At 40.0% G+C, this 17,432-nt stretch overlaps 2 protein-coding genes across 3 annotated transcripts; both read left to right on the top strand.

Annotated features, from left to right (window-relative positions):
* Positions 1 to 1,376: 1,376 nt before the first annotated feature.
* LOC109516272 (inhibitor of nuclear factor kappa-B kinase subunit alpha-like) lies at positions 1,377 to 9,480 on the top strand. The gene is made up of 22 exons (XM_019870692.1): positions 1,377 to 1,647; positions 1,962 to 2,075; positions 2,517 to 2,611; positions 2,685 to 2,802; positions 2,892 to 2,961; positions 3,051 to 3,139; positions 3,241 to 3,330; positions 3,425 to 3,549; positions 3,917 to 4,024; positions 4,112 to 4,247; positions 4,423 to 4,623; positions 4,756 to 4,858; positions 5,010 to 5,133; positions 5,787 to 5,938; positions 6,525 to 6,586; positions 6,670 to 6,779; positions 6,856 to 6,905; positions 7,078 to 7,186; positions 7,270 to 7,417; positions 7,542 to 7,585; positions 7,705 to 7,804; positions 8,962 to 9,480. Exons 2-22 carry the CDS (start codon positions 1,971 to 1,973, stop codon positions 9,040 to 9,042), a joined length of 2,220 nt encoding a protein of 739 aa, XP_019726251.1. The 5' UTR covers positions 1,377 to 1,647; positions 1,962 to 1,970; the 3' UTR covers positions 9,043 to 9,480.
* Positions 9,481 to 9,939: 459 nt separating this feature from the next.
* Positions 9,940 to 16,251, top strand: erlin1 (ER lipid raft associated 1). 2 transcript variants are annotated; one of them, XM_019870675.1, is made up of 12 exons: positions 9,940 to 10,039; positions 11,444 to 11,569; positions 12,268 to 12,349; positions 12,558 to 12,604; positions 12,814 to 12,875; positions 12,989 to 13,114; positions 13,202 to 13,275; positions 13,697 to 13,755; positions 13,883 to 13,974; positions 14,079 to 14,168; positions 14,270 to 14,349; positions 14,620 to 16,251. In XM_019870675.1, exons 2-12 carry the CDS (start codon positions 11,460 to 11,462, stop codon positions 14,761 to 14,763), a joined length of 966 nt encoding a protein of 321 aa, XP_019726234.1. In that variant the 5' UTR covers positions 9,940 to 10,039; positions 11,444 to 11,459; the 3' UTR covers positions 14,764 to 16,251. The 2 variants fall into 2 exon arrangements, with proteins under 2 accessions (XP_019726234.1, XP_019726233.1); XM_019870674.1 differs by having other exon boundaries at positions 9,952 to 10,058.
* The last annotated feature ends 1,181 nt before the right edge of the window (positions 16,252 to 17,432 follow it).

The following is a 17,432-nucleotide window of genomic DNA, read 5'->3' as shown; positions in this document are numbered from 1 at the left end:
TGAAATCAATTGCAATCATGTAATAATGAAAAAGAATCAAATTTAGTTTGTAGAATAGCTGTTTCATATTCAGGAGGGACAATGTTGTCTTTGAAATCCCCCTCCAATACATTACCTCATGCATGATGGCTTCATTAGTCACATTTCCGCTTTCCTGATCACCACTTTATTAGGGATGACGACAGTACTTACTACAGTCAAATAATGGGCAAGACAGGAAGCGGGAAACACAAACAGGAACATGAATGAAAACATTCATTTACTTATTGTTTTCAGTTGTTCCATACCAGGCAGTCTTTTCAAGGTCACATGCACTCAAACCTATTGTTTTGTTTTAAAATGCAAGATGATTCCTTCCTTGGCGTGATCACACATGACGTTACTCATCCTGGAGGCCTCAGACTCTCTTTGCGATATAGCTAAGATGAAACCCTAACCCTAACACTAACCCCTAACCCTAAAACGAACCCGTGAACCAACCCTAACCCTATCCCCCAACCCTAAACCTAACACCCTGATCCGAACCCGTAACCTTAACCCAAACACACTAACCTTAACCCCTAAACCGCAACCCTAATTTAACCCAAACCCAAATTTAACCCGAACCCCTGAACCCCTTAACCCTAACTCCTAACCCCTAACCTTAACCCTAACCCTCACACCCTAACCCCTAACTTGGTCAAAACCAAAAGGGAAGCAGAGCTACTGTACATTGAGAAATGATAAATGCAGGCGGTATCCATCCCAGTGTTACACACTTGCTGGAAAGATACAGCCTGCTTTAAGAAAACAAATGTGCAATGACAGTACTGTACATGCACTGTAACTACTCAGACTGAAGCTAATGCCGAAAAACAAAGCTTGTCTTTCCATCAAAATGTATAACCTTTACATAAAATACTCCATTAGATCTTCGGTACTAGTTTCGTTTGTCGACGAGGCTTGGGCACTATCTTGTAGCATCTCAGAGTTTTCTTAAAGGGCACAAAACCCTCCCAAACTGATGATTTCAGCAAGACAAGAATAGAGTGTGTAAAGTACACCATGATACTGTACCATGCAGTACAGAATATGGATGGATGGATGGATGGATGGATGCGTCCTTTAAAATAAGCGTTTAAAGTCAATCAAAAGATACACCAACAAAATAAAGTAACTAACGTGAGTATATGCCGCCATCTGCAGACCAAATATAAAACCTTACCCGTTTGAATGAGACTATTCATGGAGCAGGGGTGGTAACAATGACAAAAGGAAATTGGCTGCAAGACATTTTTGCATAAAAAAGTTAATCCAAGCAAAGTAAGTAACTCGTTGTAGGCTACAACGACGAACCTCAATTTCTCCTTCTTCTGAGGCGACCTTCTCACGCATGCGCAGATGTTCTTCAGCGTTGACATACTTTCACTTTGTTTGGAACGCAATTTCGGATCCATTTACCCTCACCGACAGAATAAATAAACCACAAATATCTCCAGTGACAAGCGCCTGGGGAAGCTGACGGTTTTGGTACTTTAAGTCGTAAACAGTGGCATTAAAGGACCGTCATTAATAGTTAGCTAACTTGGAAGGCTGATAACTTGTTCGCGGTTAAAACGTTGTTTAGCTATTAAACCATGGCATAACCTGAGCTGACGTCTTAGATAGGTAAGCAAATTTGTACCGTATTTGCGAGTTGGAGTCTTTCTACAGATAATGTTATCTTCTTGCTTACTGGCAGTCAGTTTTGTAGTATCTACTTGCTTATAAGTGTATGTTTTAGCTGCGCCTAGCAAAATACATAATGTAAAAAAAAAATCATTCTCACCCAAAACACTTTAGACACCAACAAGTTAGTGACTTCATTGTTGAAAGAATGTGCAACAGTATTAGGGTGCTATTGTTTTTCTTGTAAACAGTATTTGTCTCATGTCAAAATTGTAAACGATTAACCCTGCAACGCACAATTACTGTGTCTAGAGCTGGTGACAATGGAGCGGGTTTCAATCAAACAGAACCAGCTGTGTGGACCGTGGGAAATGAAGGAGAGACTCGGGATGGGAGGCTTCGGGCACGTCTACCTGTACCAGAATCATGTAAGTCCTCTGATCCACGTTGCACTTCACAACAGAATATGAATGAGCATCACAAACACCCTGACCTGAGATGGTGTAAAGTTGCTGTGGGAGATGAGAAGTTGGGCAGAATTCCAGCCATTATTCCATCATTCTTACAGTTTTCCTAGCCGCATAAACTTTGGAAACCGGGAGCTACTGCAGTATTTTGGTACTGATTAATGTACCTAAATGGCTACCAGGTCAATGTACACTTCAGAAATAACAATTTTGCTTAACTTACATGTAATAATACAGTGGTGCCTTGAGATACAAGTGACTCAACCTACAATTGGTCACTGAACAAATTAAATTTGTATCTCAAGGAACCACCATGTGTTATGATTAAAAATTAATTAGATTTATTCATCTGAGCACACTGATCATGTCAGTGATATGTTATTATTTTTATGTGTTGAGCAGAAGTCGGGGGAGAAGTTAGCTGTGAAAATCTGCCGTCTTGAACTGAGCTCCAAGAACAAGGAACGCTGGGGCAGAGAGATCCAAATCATGAAGAAGTGAATACAGATAATCAACTGCGGTACGGCACGAAAAAACCTTGATTTTGACTGTGGTATTCATCCACTTCAGGTTGAACCACGTGAATGTTGTTCAGGCCAGTGAAGTTCCAGAAGAATTGAGCTTGATTGCTCGGAATGACCTTCCGCTGCTAGCTATGGAGTACTGCTCTGGAGGAGACTTACGCAAAGTATTTATCAACTGTTATAAAGTGTTTTAATCAAGGTTTTAAGCGTTGAATTGTCACTGCATATGTATATTTCCTTAAAATATGTTTAGGTTCTCAGTAAACCAGAAAATTGTTGTGGTTTGAAGGAGAGTGAAGTGCTCGCCCTGCTCCGTGACATTGGTAAGACATTTTTTTATTTTTTTATTTTTTTTTGCTGTAAAAGCCCTCATGTGATGACGCAGTATCATACGTTTTAATTTTTTTGACAGGATGTGGTATCGAGTACCTTCATGAAAATAAGATTATACACAGAGACTTAAAGCCAGAGAATATAGTTCTACAAGAAATCAGTGGCAAGGTAAACCACAATCTTGCATGTTTACAAAGTGCCCCCTGTAATCTTCTAATTAATAGTATTATACTGGGACACTACAATTTCTCACTTTCATTTTCCTCCAGCTTGTCCATAAAATTATAGATCTTGGTTACGCAAAAGATCTTGACCAAGGCAGTGTCTGTACGTCATTCGTCGGAACTCTCCAATATCTTGTGAGTGCAAAAATTGTATGATACTATGCTGTGTAACATTTTTTTTTCTTTTTAAATCAAAACCTTTCGTAAAGTGCTATGTCATGTATTCCAGGCTCCAGAGCTGTTTGAGAGTAAACCTTACACGGTAACTGTGGACTATTGGAGTTTCGGAACAGTGATTTTTGAGTGCACCTGTGGCTTTCGCCCGTTTCTACACCATATGCAGCCCGTACAGTGGTAAGTTTGACAAATGCTTTGTAATTATACTCTCTTTCTCTCTCTCTCTCTCTCTCTCTCTCTCTCTCTCTCTCTCTCTCTCTCTCTCTCTCTCTCTCTCTCTCTCTCTCTCTCTCTCTCTCTCTCTCTGGTGGAGTTTGGGAGTTGTGTTGTCAGTAGTTTTAGAATGTAACTAAAATGTGCTTGTCAAATCTAAACTCTTTTCCTCTTGTGCGATAATGAACGGTCGTCAAAATTGATCTAGACTGTGCTAGAATAGTGTTTGAATGTGACTTTGTAAATGGCGAAAGACCTCAGCTCGAAACACCTCATGATGAATGTTTACAATGTTTGGTGTGTGTGTGTAATATTTGTGCCTTTGTAATAGGACAAGCCAAGTTAAGAATAAAGGTGCCAAAGACATCATGGCAGTGGAGGACATGAATGGAGAAGTTCGATTTTCAGCACATCTTCCATATCCCAATAACCTCAGCAGGTAGAGACATAAGCGACAATGATTACACTGTAAATCAACTACCTCATGTGATGCTAATTTCAAATATTTGCACGTGTTTGTGTTAAGGCCGTTGCTGGCGCCAGTCGAGAATTTGCTGCAGATGTTGTTACTGTGGGACCCGGCAGCACGTGGCGGAGGGTTGGATCCGGTTACGAATAAGGCAAACTGTTACAGAACTCTCCAGAATATTCTCAACATGAAGGTCAATAATAAGTACAGCTTCACTCTATTTATCACATACTTTTATGTTTTTAGTTATACATCGATTCCTGCGCTACCTATACATTCATCGGCAACGACCTTTAAATTCACCTGCTCAATCTTGATGTTATAAATTTGCCTTTATAACAATAATAATTCCCAGATTTGGTGTTTAGGTGATCCATGTTTTGGATATGACATCAGCTCAGCTGCACTCTTTGACCCTGGAGGCCGAAGAGAGCTTACACTCCTTGCAGCTTCGTCTGGAGACACACACACAAACACACATCTCCCCTCTGAATCAAGAGCTACTGTTAGAGACGGGAATCTCCCTCGACCCGCGCAGACCTCCTGCGCACTGTCTGCCAGATGGTTTGGTACGTGACGCCTTCGCAGAAGTTAATTTGCATTTAATGATTTTCTGGCAGCCACTCTTTCCTAACTGGTGACAATATCTAAGCAATACCTCTGCAGTGTGTGCCTTAATATTTGTTGTTGTGTTCTATCAGAGAGGCTGGGACACCTTTATCGTCTTTCTTTTTGATAAGAGCCTATCTAAGTACTCAGGACCCCTGACTGCCAGACCCCTGCCTGACAGTGTCAACTTTATAGGTAAGACTTTTCTCTTTAAAATAGGATCCAAATCTTCCTCTTGCCTCTTTCTTCAATTCAAATTAAATTATTGAATGTGCTCATGTAGGGCTTGACTCCCATCAAAAATAAGTCATTTTGAAGTGCTGGGAACACATATTTGTTTTCGTAGTCAGAGAGACGAAGACACAGCTCCCGCTGGCTGCATTGAGGAAGGTATGGGGGGAAGCGGTCAGCTACATTTGTGGATTAAAAGAGGACTACACTCGCCTGTACCAGGGACAAAGGGCTGCTATGTAAGTCAATTTATGGAATTGCACCTTGATTGCTCCTTCAGAATCGTGGTAAACAGTTGGGGCAACAACAATTAATAAATAGGAAGAACAGGAATCTGTTCCAGAGTCAAGCTGTCACCATCTTAAAACCTTTACTGACTTCACGGATCATTTTTAAGTCGCTGTTTTTTTCCAAAAACAGCTGATGGCGCTCGGAAACTTTGAAAGTGAAATTCCCCCACCTCTGACATTTTTCACCGGTGGCACAGGGGCGGAGAACTGACACGGTCTGGTCGGGGAGTTATGTTATTTGCATAGTCTTACCTTGGCAATTTAAGTGCAAAGGTGTGGCTCATGCCTCTCGCTTAGTTTTATTGGTATAAAAGTCTAAAAATAACCTAACCATTGTTATCATTGCCAGTGTTACTGCTTTGAATGAGAGTGCCCTTTTAGAAAAAAAATTATTGCAAAAAAAAAAAGTTAAAAAAAAACCCAAAATGTAACCCCAGACTGATATTCACTGAGGTTTGCTCCGATTTTGTATGATATCATGCGTGAAATATTTTGTGAAACTAACAGCGATCCCTCTGTATGTACTTTATTTCATTTTGCGGAGGAAAGGGCACCCTGGAGCTGTACCTGCCCCTAAAACACATTCCTTTGTTTGTGCGTAGGCTGAGTCTGCTGCGTTACAACACCAACTTAACACGCTACAAGAACCTACTCTTCTCCCAGTCGCAGCAGCTGCAAGCCAAGCTGGCTTTCTTCAAAACCAGCATCCAGCATGACTTGGAGCAATACACCAAGCAGAGACACACAGGCATCTGTGAGTGTCTCTCCTTTGGTCCTATTCCATTCATGCATCGATCCGTGTTCATACGGTTGATCGAGAAAGTCTACACACCTGTGTACAAATGCCAGGTTTTTGTGATTTTTAAAAAAATTAGCATAATTCCAAAAGATATATCTAACGCAAACACAATGCTGTTCATCACCAAAAGAACACCATCCCTACAGTGAAGAATGGTGGTGGCATCTTTAGGATTTTGGGGAGTTTTTTTAATTCATCTGGAAGTGTAATTATGAACAGTTGGTGATAGCACAAACCCTTCAGACTTCTGCTAGAAAGTACAAATAAAAAGGTGACTGTAAGTCTATTAGAATGGCTGAATTTAATTTGGGATTAATATGAGCCACGTTAAATAGTGGTGGCAGTTGTGTCCTGACTTAACATGAATTGGAATTGATTGCTTCATTTTTAAAGCAGCAACATCGAAGTTAAAAGAGCATGTGCACTGTTTCATATCACAAAAAGCTCGACCTTGAATAAGGGTGTTTAGACTTTTTTTATATTCACTGTCTTTAAAATTATTACCTAAACAAATGGTCTGCTTTTATATATTTCCGCGAAGCTTCAGAGAAGATGCTCAGGACGTGGCATGAAAACGAAGCAATGGCCGATGGCTTTACAAAGGTATAGGACAAAATGTCATAATTGCAGACACTCTGTACTTCCGTTTGAGACTTCACACATTTAACAAATATTTTCTGCTGCAGGTCGCTGATGTGGGATATCTGGATGAAGAGATAGTTGCGCTTTATTCTGAAATTGTGGAATTGCAGCGTAGTCCATTTTTGAGGAGACAAGGAGACTTAATGGAACAGCTGTCAGTATATTTGGCATAATGTAACAATCATATCAGTGCTGTGCCATGCACATTAACTTCATGTACTTTTCCACAGTGAGGGAAAAGCTATCGAACTCTACAAGCAACTAAAAGCGAAATGCAAAAGTCAGTGAAGATCTTCACATTTATTATTATAATTATGTGTATACATTTAGACATCGACTGTAATTAAGGAGTGTTTCCCTTAATTCTCTGTAATCGTTTAGAAAGGTGAATGAATAAATGCCGCCTTCAGCCACTATTTGTGAAAATAAAGTATATTTGTTTGTTTGTACAGGCCCCGACCCACCACATGGTTACAGTGACAGCTCGAGCATGGTCAAGGCCATACTACAAATGGTTCAGAACCAAGATCGAGTGCTGAAAGATTTGTACACTCACCTGAGGTAATTCATTCACGAACAACCAAGCAAAGTGCACCACGAATGTTTGATCATTCTACTTAATCCACACGTGTCTCACTTGGCAGTACAATTCTGGTGTGCAAGCAGCGCATCGTTGATTTGTTCCCAAAGCTGGAAAAGGCAGTTGAGAGCATAAAAACGGCAGAGGCAGCCGTAATGCAGATGCAAACAAAGCGGCAGAAAGAGTTCTGGTACCTTCTTAAGATTGCCTGTGTGAGTAATAGTAATAAGCAAAGTGTCTAAAAATAATAGTCAGTAGCTATGATATTTAGGCGATTGAAGAAAGACTGAGAACTAGTAATGCTGTAGTTGAAACCTTGTGTGTTTGTGTTTTAAGGCCCAGGGCGATTCACAGATTTGTGTTCAGCCATCCAGTGATAGGTAATGTGTTTGGATTAGATAGCTTTGTATTACCAAATAAGTCTAAATGATGATTTTGTACAAACTCAAGACATTTTTTTCAAGTTAAATTAACAATCCTGTTTTTTTTTTTTTTTCAGTGAAACAGTTTCTCAGTTATTGGATGAAAACTGGCATTATCTAAGTAAGCTCACTTCTTTGCTGCAGGATGTCAGCCAGGAAAGGGAGCAAAGTATAACGGTATGTGATACAGATTGTTTTTGTTTCTTCCGGTGATTATTGTTGGAAATGTCCAAACACAAGAGGCACACCCAACCTATTGCGTGCATTGCAAGTCCTCCCACGTGACACTGCGCAGTCCGTCAAATTATTTATTCAGAGTAGTGTTACGAGTCGAGCAAGTGTGTGTCTAAATCTTTTTTTTTTTTAATTGCAACATCCTCTGTCTTGTGATCCTCGCTGTTTACGTGAGCTCCTTCTAACTGAGGACAAGGAGAACAAAAGAGGAGCGAGGAGGGACACTGCTTTGGTATAATGAGATTTACACTACTCTATGTCGTCATTTAGATACATCAATTAAAGGTGTCACGTCATTGACACGTTACAAATCAACCGTGTCTGTGTCTGAATGATTTCAATCACAGCACACATTTTTCAATATAATTACATTTAAATCAAATGTGATCACCACTGTTATTCTCTTTCGTCTATGTTTCCCCAGTACCTCACCGCCCATGCGCCTTCAGCGACAGCGTATTTTTTTGAGTGGCTTGTAAATATGGATACTTTGTTGATAAGTTGCTAATGCATCACATGGAATGCAAATACGGTGTAGAACTATCAACCCTTTCCATGTTCTTGATGTGGCCACTGCCGGAATGCAAAATGACATTGTAACCAAGAACCAATTGGACAAATTTTGTGGAAATGGATCAGTTTCTCGCAGCACCCCGGATGATCTCTCATGGCACACAAATGTGCCACAGCACCCAGGTTGGGAATCACTGCATGTAAAAAAATAAAATAAAATCATAAATAATGAAATGTGCACATTTCTGCCACGTGGTGGCGTGTTTTCCCCTGTAATTCTCTCATTTAAGTTCAGTAAACTCAAGTGTCATTTACCCCACGGTTCACTGCATTTTAGCTGCTTTGAGATAAGTAAACCTTTTAAAGTCCTCCATTTACGAAACCCTGCACATCTGTGTTAAAATATAACGTTAGTGAAAAGATTTGAATCATGTATCATTTATAAGGAACAACTTCCCCAATTTAAGATAAGATAAGAAAACCTTTAATAGTCTCACAATGGAAAAATTCCCACTCTCCAAACAAGATTGCAGCAATTCATTTCCTGTCTCATAATGACATATTTAGTCTTGTTGTTCTCTCTTCAGGATCAAGACTGGAGTTGGATCCCAAGTGGCGCAGCAAAACCCAACCAAAAGGCTTCGAGTAGCCAACCAAAACCTCAATGAGTCAAACATACATAAGCGGTGCCTTACAACATGTATGCTGCCAGGATTTTATTTTATTTTTTTGGTATCTTGTCCTTACACAGAATGCTGTATTGAACACAGACTTTATGTTAAAGTCTGAAAGCAATGATATGAGCTATAATTATGTTTTTTGTTTGTGTGTCACATCCTGTAAGATAAATCTTATTTATATAGTGAAACTGAGCAGAGTGAAGTGTTGCAAAGAAAGTGATATAACGATATCTTCAAAGGCTTTGTGTGCCAAATCCACTTGCACAGCGTATTCTACGCAGAATTTACAGTTACGATTAGGAAAGCACTTCGATATGTATGATCTTAAATATTTCTTGATTTTTAAAATTTTGAAATAAATGTATTTTCTGCACTTCAGGACATAATGTCATTGGAATAAAATCCATCAATCATATTCAAAACCAATATGGACAGTTTCGAGTCTTCACTGAATCTAACATGCGGTTGTCTGTCTCTTAATCTGTCATGCGTTGAGAAATTGTGGTCGACGGGCCGTCATTCCCCGAAACAAACGTTGGCTAAGGTAATCTAGATAATCTTCGACAGGGCGCGGTCGATGGAAAAATTAACATATTTTCCCGAAATACCTGATGGGCACCCCGCCCCTTGTATTACATGAGGTGTGGTACGTGGTCTCTCTCTTTCTGCGTATATTTGTTTATTGAGGTACAAATATTATTTATTTCATGTAAAATACATTTTAATGTTATCGATGTTTATAAAACTTATGTTCCACTTTCGATTAGTATGTTGGCCTTCTGAAGTACTGCTTTTGAAAGTTTGCCGTGATGGTGATACCATGATAGCGACAATTTTTAGGTGTTAATTTGGTGTAAAAAGTATGAGAACGACTTTTCCCTTATCGATGCTATTGACAATTCCGATAGTTCGTGAATGCAGCACTGTAACGAGTAAAACCAAATCTGTGGGAGGCGGTTGAGCCCTTGAATGCACACCAGAAGAGGTGATTGTTCGCGATAGTGGTAATTTCATTTTACTACAACTTATTATTCAACTCGGCATTCGCACTTTGTTACGCGTTTTAGGGTGGTTTCGTCCAAAACAGGGTTACGACTCGCTATATGGCTAGCGGACGTTATCAATCCGCCCCCCCCCCCACGGTAGTAAACCATAGCTACACGGCTAACTGTGGCTATTAAACGTCGTCTGGCTGTCAGCTATGCGTCTGTTGCGTTTTAAGTGTGTCTTCATTGTCACAAGAATGCTTTTGGTTGATGATAGTTCAGCGGAACTCATTCTGTCTTCATGCCGAACTGTGTGCTAATGCCTGTTAGCTGCATAGTAATTGTCACCTGTCACTGTAAAATGAACCGTCGCGACAGTTGTGTGGATGTTCCAACGTTGCGGTTCACGTATTTAAATTGAAAGGATTCTGTGGATGTGGTCATGACTAATATGGGTGTATTTATTTGCATTTTAAAAAAATCAAACTGTTGTAACGACGGAATTAGTGCAACCTGCAGTCCCAAATAACGAGACAATTGATTTATAATTATTGAAATGTAATGAGCCTTTTTTTTCCTATTTGATGTGGATAGCTGGATGTTACCCCTGAACCATGAAACAATGGGGTTGTTACATAATGTGGAATGCGTGACATTTAGTGCCTTTTTCCATTTGGATAAACCCCTTGAGATGTGTCATCTTATTTCATACGTGTGAAACATTGTAGTGAATGCCCAAAAGGCAAAACAAAATAAGAGCACGCGGTACATAAATAAAATGCAGTGCAACAGAAATCAATGACATGCAGTAGATCAGCATTTCACAACATTTATTGAGCCAAGCCACAGTTGACATTAGAAAAATCTCCGCAAAATGTACTCGCACAATGTGAAATTTAGGTATTTTTAGCTGAACACTAAAGCTGAAACACTTGCAGGAATTGAGGTAAAGACAGAGAAAGAGCCAAAATTGTACATTTTGGACCAATTAAGTGAACTAATGATCTCTCTTAACACCTGATGATCTCTCCTGGCATACTACCAGGATTGGGAATCACTGCAGTTGACAACCTAAATGGCCAATGAAAAATACATCATAAGATGAATTGGATCACCAATTACATTATAGCGCCGAACCATCAAACACTGATATGCACGACCAACAAGTAGGTTGAAAGCAAAGACACGGACTACAGTCGATGCAATAAAAACATGAACAGCCAATTTTATTTTGCTCATGTCATTTGGTAAATTATTCAAAATAACTTTTATTTCACATCAATCCTGTTTGGCTGCACTTGTTTTAATTGCTTGCGATAAAAAGGCAGAAAAGTAACTCCATGCTGTTTACTATACCTATTTAAACATTTTAGAATGTTTAAATAATGGACGTCTGTCTGCAGGTGAGAGCCAGTGAGGATGATGCCGCATGTCGGGGCTGTGTTTGCAGCAATAGCAGGGGTGACGGCTGTCCTGCTACATTCCTCCATTCACAAAATAGAGGAAGGCCACCTTGCTGTCTACTACAGGTATTGTTAACACTGAATCTTTAGATCCGAATCAAACATAAAATACAGCAGAGTAGTAAGCCCAAAGTAGAAAAACCAGGCAGCGGTTTAATTAAAAAAAAAAAAGTTTATGTTACCTGTCCATCCTTTTTGTAAAGAACTAGCCCCTATTAGGGTGACTGGAAACTGGACTTTAGCCTATCGGACCGTGGGGAGAAGGTGGGTTACACCCTTATGAAATGATTTTACGAAGCAGATGCTAATGTTGTTAGCGCAGAGCTGGCCAGAATCGCTTGCCAACAAACTATTCCCTTTTGCCATTCTGTTCCATGTAAGTCAGGTGTCTTGAGCTGGTGAGTGTTTTTTCTTTGTTTAAGTTTCATAAGTTGGTGGTTGATTTTTCTCTTGGTACTTATACAACAGTTGAGTGGTAAATAAAATGTTTCCTAAAACTTAATCAAGTAAAAAAAGGTTTTATGATGGTAGTTGAAGTCGAATCGAAAAATTTATTTGGAAAGAAACTGCTGTCACAGATAGGATTAAGTTCTGATGAAAAGTTTCTATTGTAAGACATTCAGTGTGACCTTACTTGCTAATAACTTTGTGCCCTGCAGGTTGTTTCCCTTTCTCCATCCTCCTGCACTGTAATCAGCAGATAATCAGCTATTACGAAATCAGTCCAGAAGTCTCTTTCTTTTTTTTTTTAAATCTCTTCTTAGGGGTGGGGCTTTGCTGACGAGTCCCAATGGCCCCGGATATCATATCATGCTGCCTTTCATTACCACCTACAGATCAGTCCAGGTAATCTCTTCTGGCATCATTTTCACAAGAACGAGGAAGTTCGAGTTAACATTGCGTTTCAACACACACAAACGTAACAGGAACCTATAAATTGCGTGTTCAAAAAGTTGTCTCCTCATCTTAATGTTACATTAAACATAAAATGGAAAAAAAAATATTGTAATTGTTGTGTTATCTAAGCTGCAATTGTCATTTTTGTGTGTTTCAGACTACCCTTCAGACTGATGAAATCAAGAATGTACCTTGTGGAACAAGGTACAAAAGGACAGAATTTTTATTATTTTGCATCTTTTTCCTCCATAACTTGTATGTGTCTAAAAAAAAAAAAAAAAAGAATAGCTAGAATAGATAGAAGTATGAGAATAAAATAAAAAGTATTTCAATAATGTGTTTGCTTGTCAAAGTGACCTCAGTCCTCGTTTTGTTGTTCAGAGATATTGACACATTTTGTATCTCCTTGACAGCGGCGGGGTGATGATCTATTTTGACAGAATCGAGGTTGTCAACATGCTGGTCTCCTCAGCAGGTACAAAATGTTCAAAATCAATTGCAATAGTTCCCTTTCTTTTCACATGCAACTGTTGTCCGCCGCCCGGCGTCACAATAGTTTGATTATTTGTCTTCCTGCTGTGTTTCTAGTGGTGGACATAGTGAGGAACTACACGGCCGACTATGACAAAACTCTCATTTTCAACAAGATTCACCATGAATTAAACCAGTTTTGCAGTGTGCACACACTACAGGAAGTCTACATAGAGCTCTTTGGTTCGTCCCTACGTGGATGTTGAAATCACCGGGGAGCTATCGTGTCATGTGCAATTTATAAAAAAATGTGGTGTTTTTCTTGTATAGATATCATTGATGAAAACCTGAAGACTGCCTTGCAGAAAGATCTGAATGTGATGGCCCCTGGACTTACCATACAGGTACCTTTTGTACAAATGTCATTTGGCCAGTTGGCTGTTACAGTTAAATACCATTTGAAGACCTGTTGTTTTGTTACTGCGCTCATGCAAAAACTCTGTTCAGTTTTATTTATAGAGCACTTAAAAAAAATGCAGCTGCAATGACACATAAAACACAGAAGCGACATTTGTTAATGAGAGAAAGGAATGTGATTCAAGTCTCCTCTGACTAGCACGAGAGCACTGGTTCTTTTTTTCTGAACATGATGGTCATTAGTGACATTAGGTGCCATCAGACTTGTCCATGATCCATATTAGTCCCTCATACTGATCTTAAACCTTTAACGTGACAATTCTAAGTTACCACATTATGTACAAAATTAATGTGCGGCGGTTTCAAAGGCCTTTTTCTTTCTTCCCACTCAAACTCAACCGGATGCAGGCTGTCCGTGTAACCAAGCCAAAGATCCCAGAGTCTATCAGGAGGAACTTTGAACTCATGTGAGTGTGACCTCAAGTCGCTCTGTATCATTCATTTCTCGACCAATGACCCACCAAGTAAGTTCAAGAGCATGACGACAAATGTGAAGTATCTGTCGATTTCTCTTTTATCTATGTGCGTGCGTAGGGAAGCAGAGAAGACCCGTCTCCTAATTACTGCTCAGACCCAGAAGGTGGTGGAAAAGGAGGCGGAGACTGAGAGGAAGAAAGCCATTATCGGTAAATGCGGTTTGGGGTTTCTTTGCTGGTGGTTTAATTTGCACACTCTCCAATTCTGCTCACCACAAAACCCGCCTGCTGTGTTTTTTCTTTGTTGTGTGTAGAAGCTCAAAAAGTCGCTCAGGTAGCCGAGATCCAGTTTCAGCAGAAAGTGATGGAGAAAGAGACAGAGAAGAGGATCTCCGAAATCGAGGGTCAGCTGCTTTGCTTCATCACATACAATACTTGTTGTTCTTCTCTTGAGATGCATATTTAGTATATTTCTGTGTCTTGTCGTGTCATGTGTCTCATTCAGATGCCGCCTTTCTGGCCAGGGAAAAGGCTAAGGCAGATGCGGAATACTACACAGCTGCCAAGTTTGCTGAAGCAAACCAGGTACAAGTCATTGTATACACACACACACACACACACACACACACACACACACACACACACATAGTTGTCCAACGTGCTGCCCGTCTTAAGACATTAATGATGGTACAATAAGATAATTGAAACACATGATTATCACGGTTCCTCTTTGTGTTGTGTGCTCTAGTTGAATTCATCACTGGTTTCAATGTTTCAGTCAGCACAAGTTGAACTTTGTACACGAGTGAAATTCTGGTTATGTGGCTTAACAATCACATATGCTCGGTCTTGCAGCTGAAGTTAACCCCTGAGTACCTGGAGCTGATGAAGTACCAGGCCATAGCGACCAATAGCAAGATCTACTTCGGTCAGGACATCCCCAACATGTTTGTGGACGGAAACCTCGGCCCACTCAAAGCCGAAAACAGTCACCCCTAGGCACCCGAGCAGGACTTGCTGAAATCTTAAAAGTGCCATTTGCATTGAGTCTTAAAACAGCAAAGAGAGATTGGGAGGATTTGAGATGATTCAAAAGCAGAAGGAAGAAGGTAATGAAAGGGAATTGTATTTTTTTTTTCTTTTTTGGGGGGAGGGGGGAGTCAGCATAAGAATGAAAAGCCTGCTGAAAGCTTATCTGCCTGTAAGGTGACAGCAAGGAGTCGCTCTAATTTGCTTGTTTAACTTTATTTTAAATGCTTCTGGCTAACCTTGTATGCAAAGATGATGATTGTTGACATGACCTATCTAGACTGGAATGCAGCAAGTGACACAAATTAGAAACAAGAGGCCATTTGTTTGTTTGTTTTTTCTCTGTGAGGGATGTTCAGTCAGTGGCAGATGAGTCATTTCTTAATTCCTTTAATGTCTAGTTGGGCATTTCTTGGGTGTGGGTCAAACAGTGCACTGTGGCGTTTGCCAGCTGCTAAAAGAAAATCGACTTGAAAATACTCATGAGAACTCAAACCACGTTGCAGCGGAAGAGCTTCCTGTTCTTATTTGGTCCGCTGGTATCTTGGGGCGTCCCATATAATCCGATACTGTTTTTTTTGGGCTGATATTGGACCAATATGCGATAACAATATCGGATCAGGGCGCCCGTACTGGTTTGTCTTGTTGTGGCCTGGTGCTGATGATGAAAGTTGTGCCTGCTCATATCTGCCAACGCTTTATGTTTGGAGCTTATTGAGATATCTCAGGAAAATTACAATTTGTCAGATACTCACAAGGACTTTTTCCTAATGGTGGTACTGGATCTGAATGCAAATCCCTTTCAAGTTAACTTGGGGTCGCGCTCAAGTTTACTATTGTAGGATTAGAAAAAAGTTGTGGGACTGTGACACGGGAAAATAAGCGTAACAGGTTACACAACCACTCGAAAGTCAGCACATTGTGATGTTGTGTACAAACTGCACAGTGTCTCGTCTTTGCCAAACAAAATAAAACTTGTAATAACACTATCATCCTCTTTTTAAATTTTTTTTTGTAAAATGCAGTTAATTAATAGTGCTTGTGCAGGGGCTCGTTTTACTTTTTCTTCTTCTTGGCTTTGTTTAAGGAAAATGCAAGTTAGCCAGGTTGAACAATAGTGGTGGTCAGTCACACTGTGGTGCAGCAGTGTCGACGTGAGCCGAGAGAAAGCAACTACAGTACTTGTGTTGAGAGAGAGAGATGCGCTGATGTTTACGTGACCGCCGAATGGCCGCACTCTTCCTCCCTTTGCTGTTGCGGCGGCTGCAAATAACCATGCAAATGAGGGGTAAAAATCACTCAACATGATTTCTTTGTTTCTTCTCGTTGAGATTTTGTACAATCTGTGAAATTCTCCAAAATTGTTTCTCCTTGTTTTTAAAGGGTTTATATGCAAAAAAAAAAACATGTTTTGCCAATGTTCTTAAATAAAGCCTATTTTGGTACCTCTCTTCTCCATGCATTGATTGACTGAATTATTCACCTTCGTATATTCTGAATCGGTCAATCAAATCAACTTTGTTTTAATTGCTAACTGAAAACTTGTGTTGGCTGCAGTCTCCCAGTATACAGCTAGCTCTACCAATGATGCTTTTATAAAAGTATTTTTAATACGTATGTGAACTGTTTTGGTTTGTTTGTGTCATAAACGACAACATTTCAAGAGATAGCAAACCACAAAACGCGAAACAGCCTGAGCCATTTACAATAGTACAATTATACACTGGCATGCACTTTGTGAGACAAAAATTATCTTGGCAATTATTCAGCTACAGTCGTGTGTTTATGATATACCAAAAGTGAGATTTTAATATACAGGAGTTCAATAAATGTTGGGAAACATTGATTAAAACCGATGTAAAAGCATGTTTGAGTACCCTGAAAAGTGATTGAGATTTGAACCCCAAACTCCTCAGCTGTACGGCAGAAATGCTAAAATGATAACTAAAATAATTTCCAACATGCACCATTCATGAACAGATATGATACATTGCTGACAAACGTTTTTTAGTCGTACACGTTATTTCCTTCACAGCGAAGAGTCGCAGAAGTGCAATTCCAATAGTTTCCAACAAGAGGAGCACTGACATCACAAATGCACAGCTAGAATTAAGAGCCCAAATGCTCAATGCATAATTCACCAAAACAATCGACACAAATTCTGGGATTTTGACACGTGACGGTTGTTTTTGACCACGTGTGGATGACTGGTCCCGACATACACAGCGTCATTCCTCATTTGTCATGAGCACAATGTAAATGCATTAACAGCTCCATGGTCCCCGAAGGAGGGTCAGCTGTTCACGCAGGAGGCACTCACTCAACATGTGTGAGCATGTGAGGCACGGCTTCCTCTTAGTCATTGAGACGGCCGCTACCAGCCAAAAGGTCACTTATCAAGTACATTCAAGCCATTTTGGGGCGTTTCTAGACGCCAAGAAGGACCATAGAGGTAGAGGCCTCCCAAAATAAAAAGCAGTATGGTTATAAGTAAAGATATCTTTAATTAAATAATTATCATCAGCAAAGCCTGCCTTCAATAAACAAACTTGTTAGAAGGGGGGCCCCACTGTGGCTGGCCGTTGATGGGGTTCCAGTTGTGTCACTGGCAAGGACAAATATCAGCCATCTCACTTGCC

This window comes from Hippocampus comes, unplaced genomic scaffold (assembly GCF_001891065.2).
Source record: "Hippocampus comes isolate QL1 unplaced genomic scaffold, H_comes_QL1_v1.1 scaffold76, whole genome shotgun sequence".
NCBI lineage: Eukaryota > Metazoa > Chordata > Actinopteri > Syngnathiformes > Syngnathidae > Hippocampus > Hippocampus comes.
Note: the sequence above shows the minus strand (reverse complement) of the source record. Positions and strands in the feature narration are given on the sequence as shown.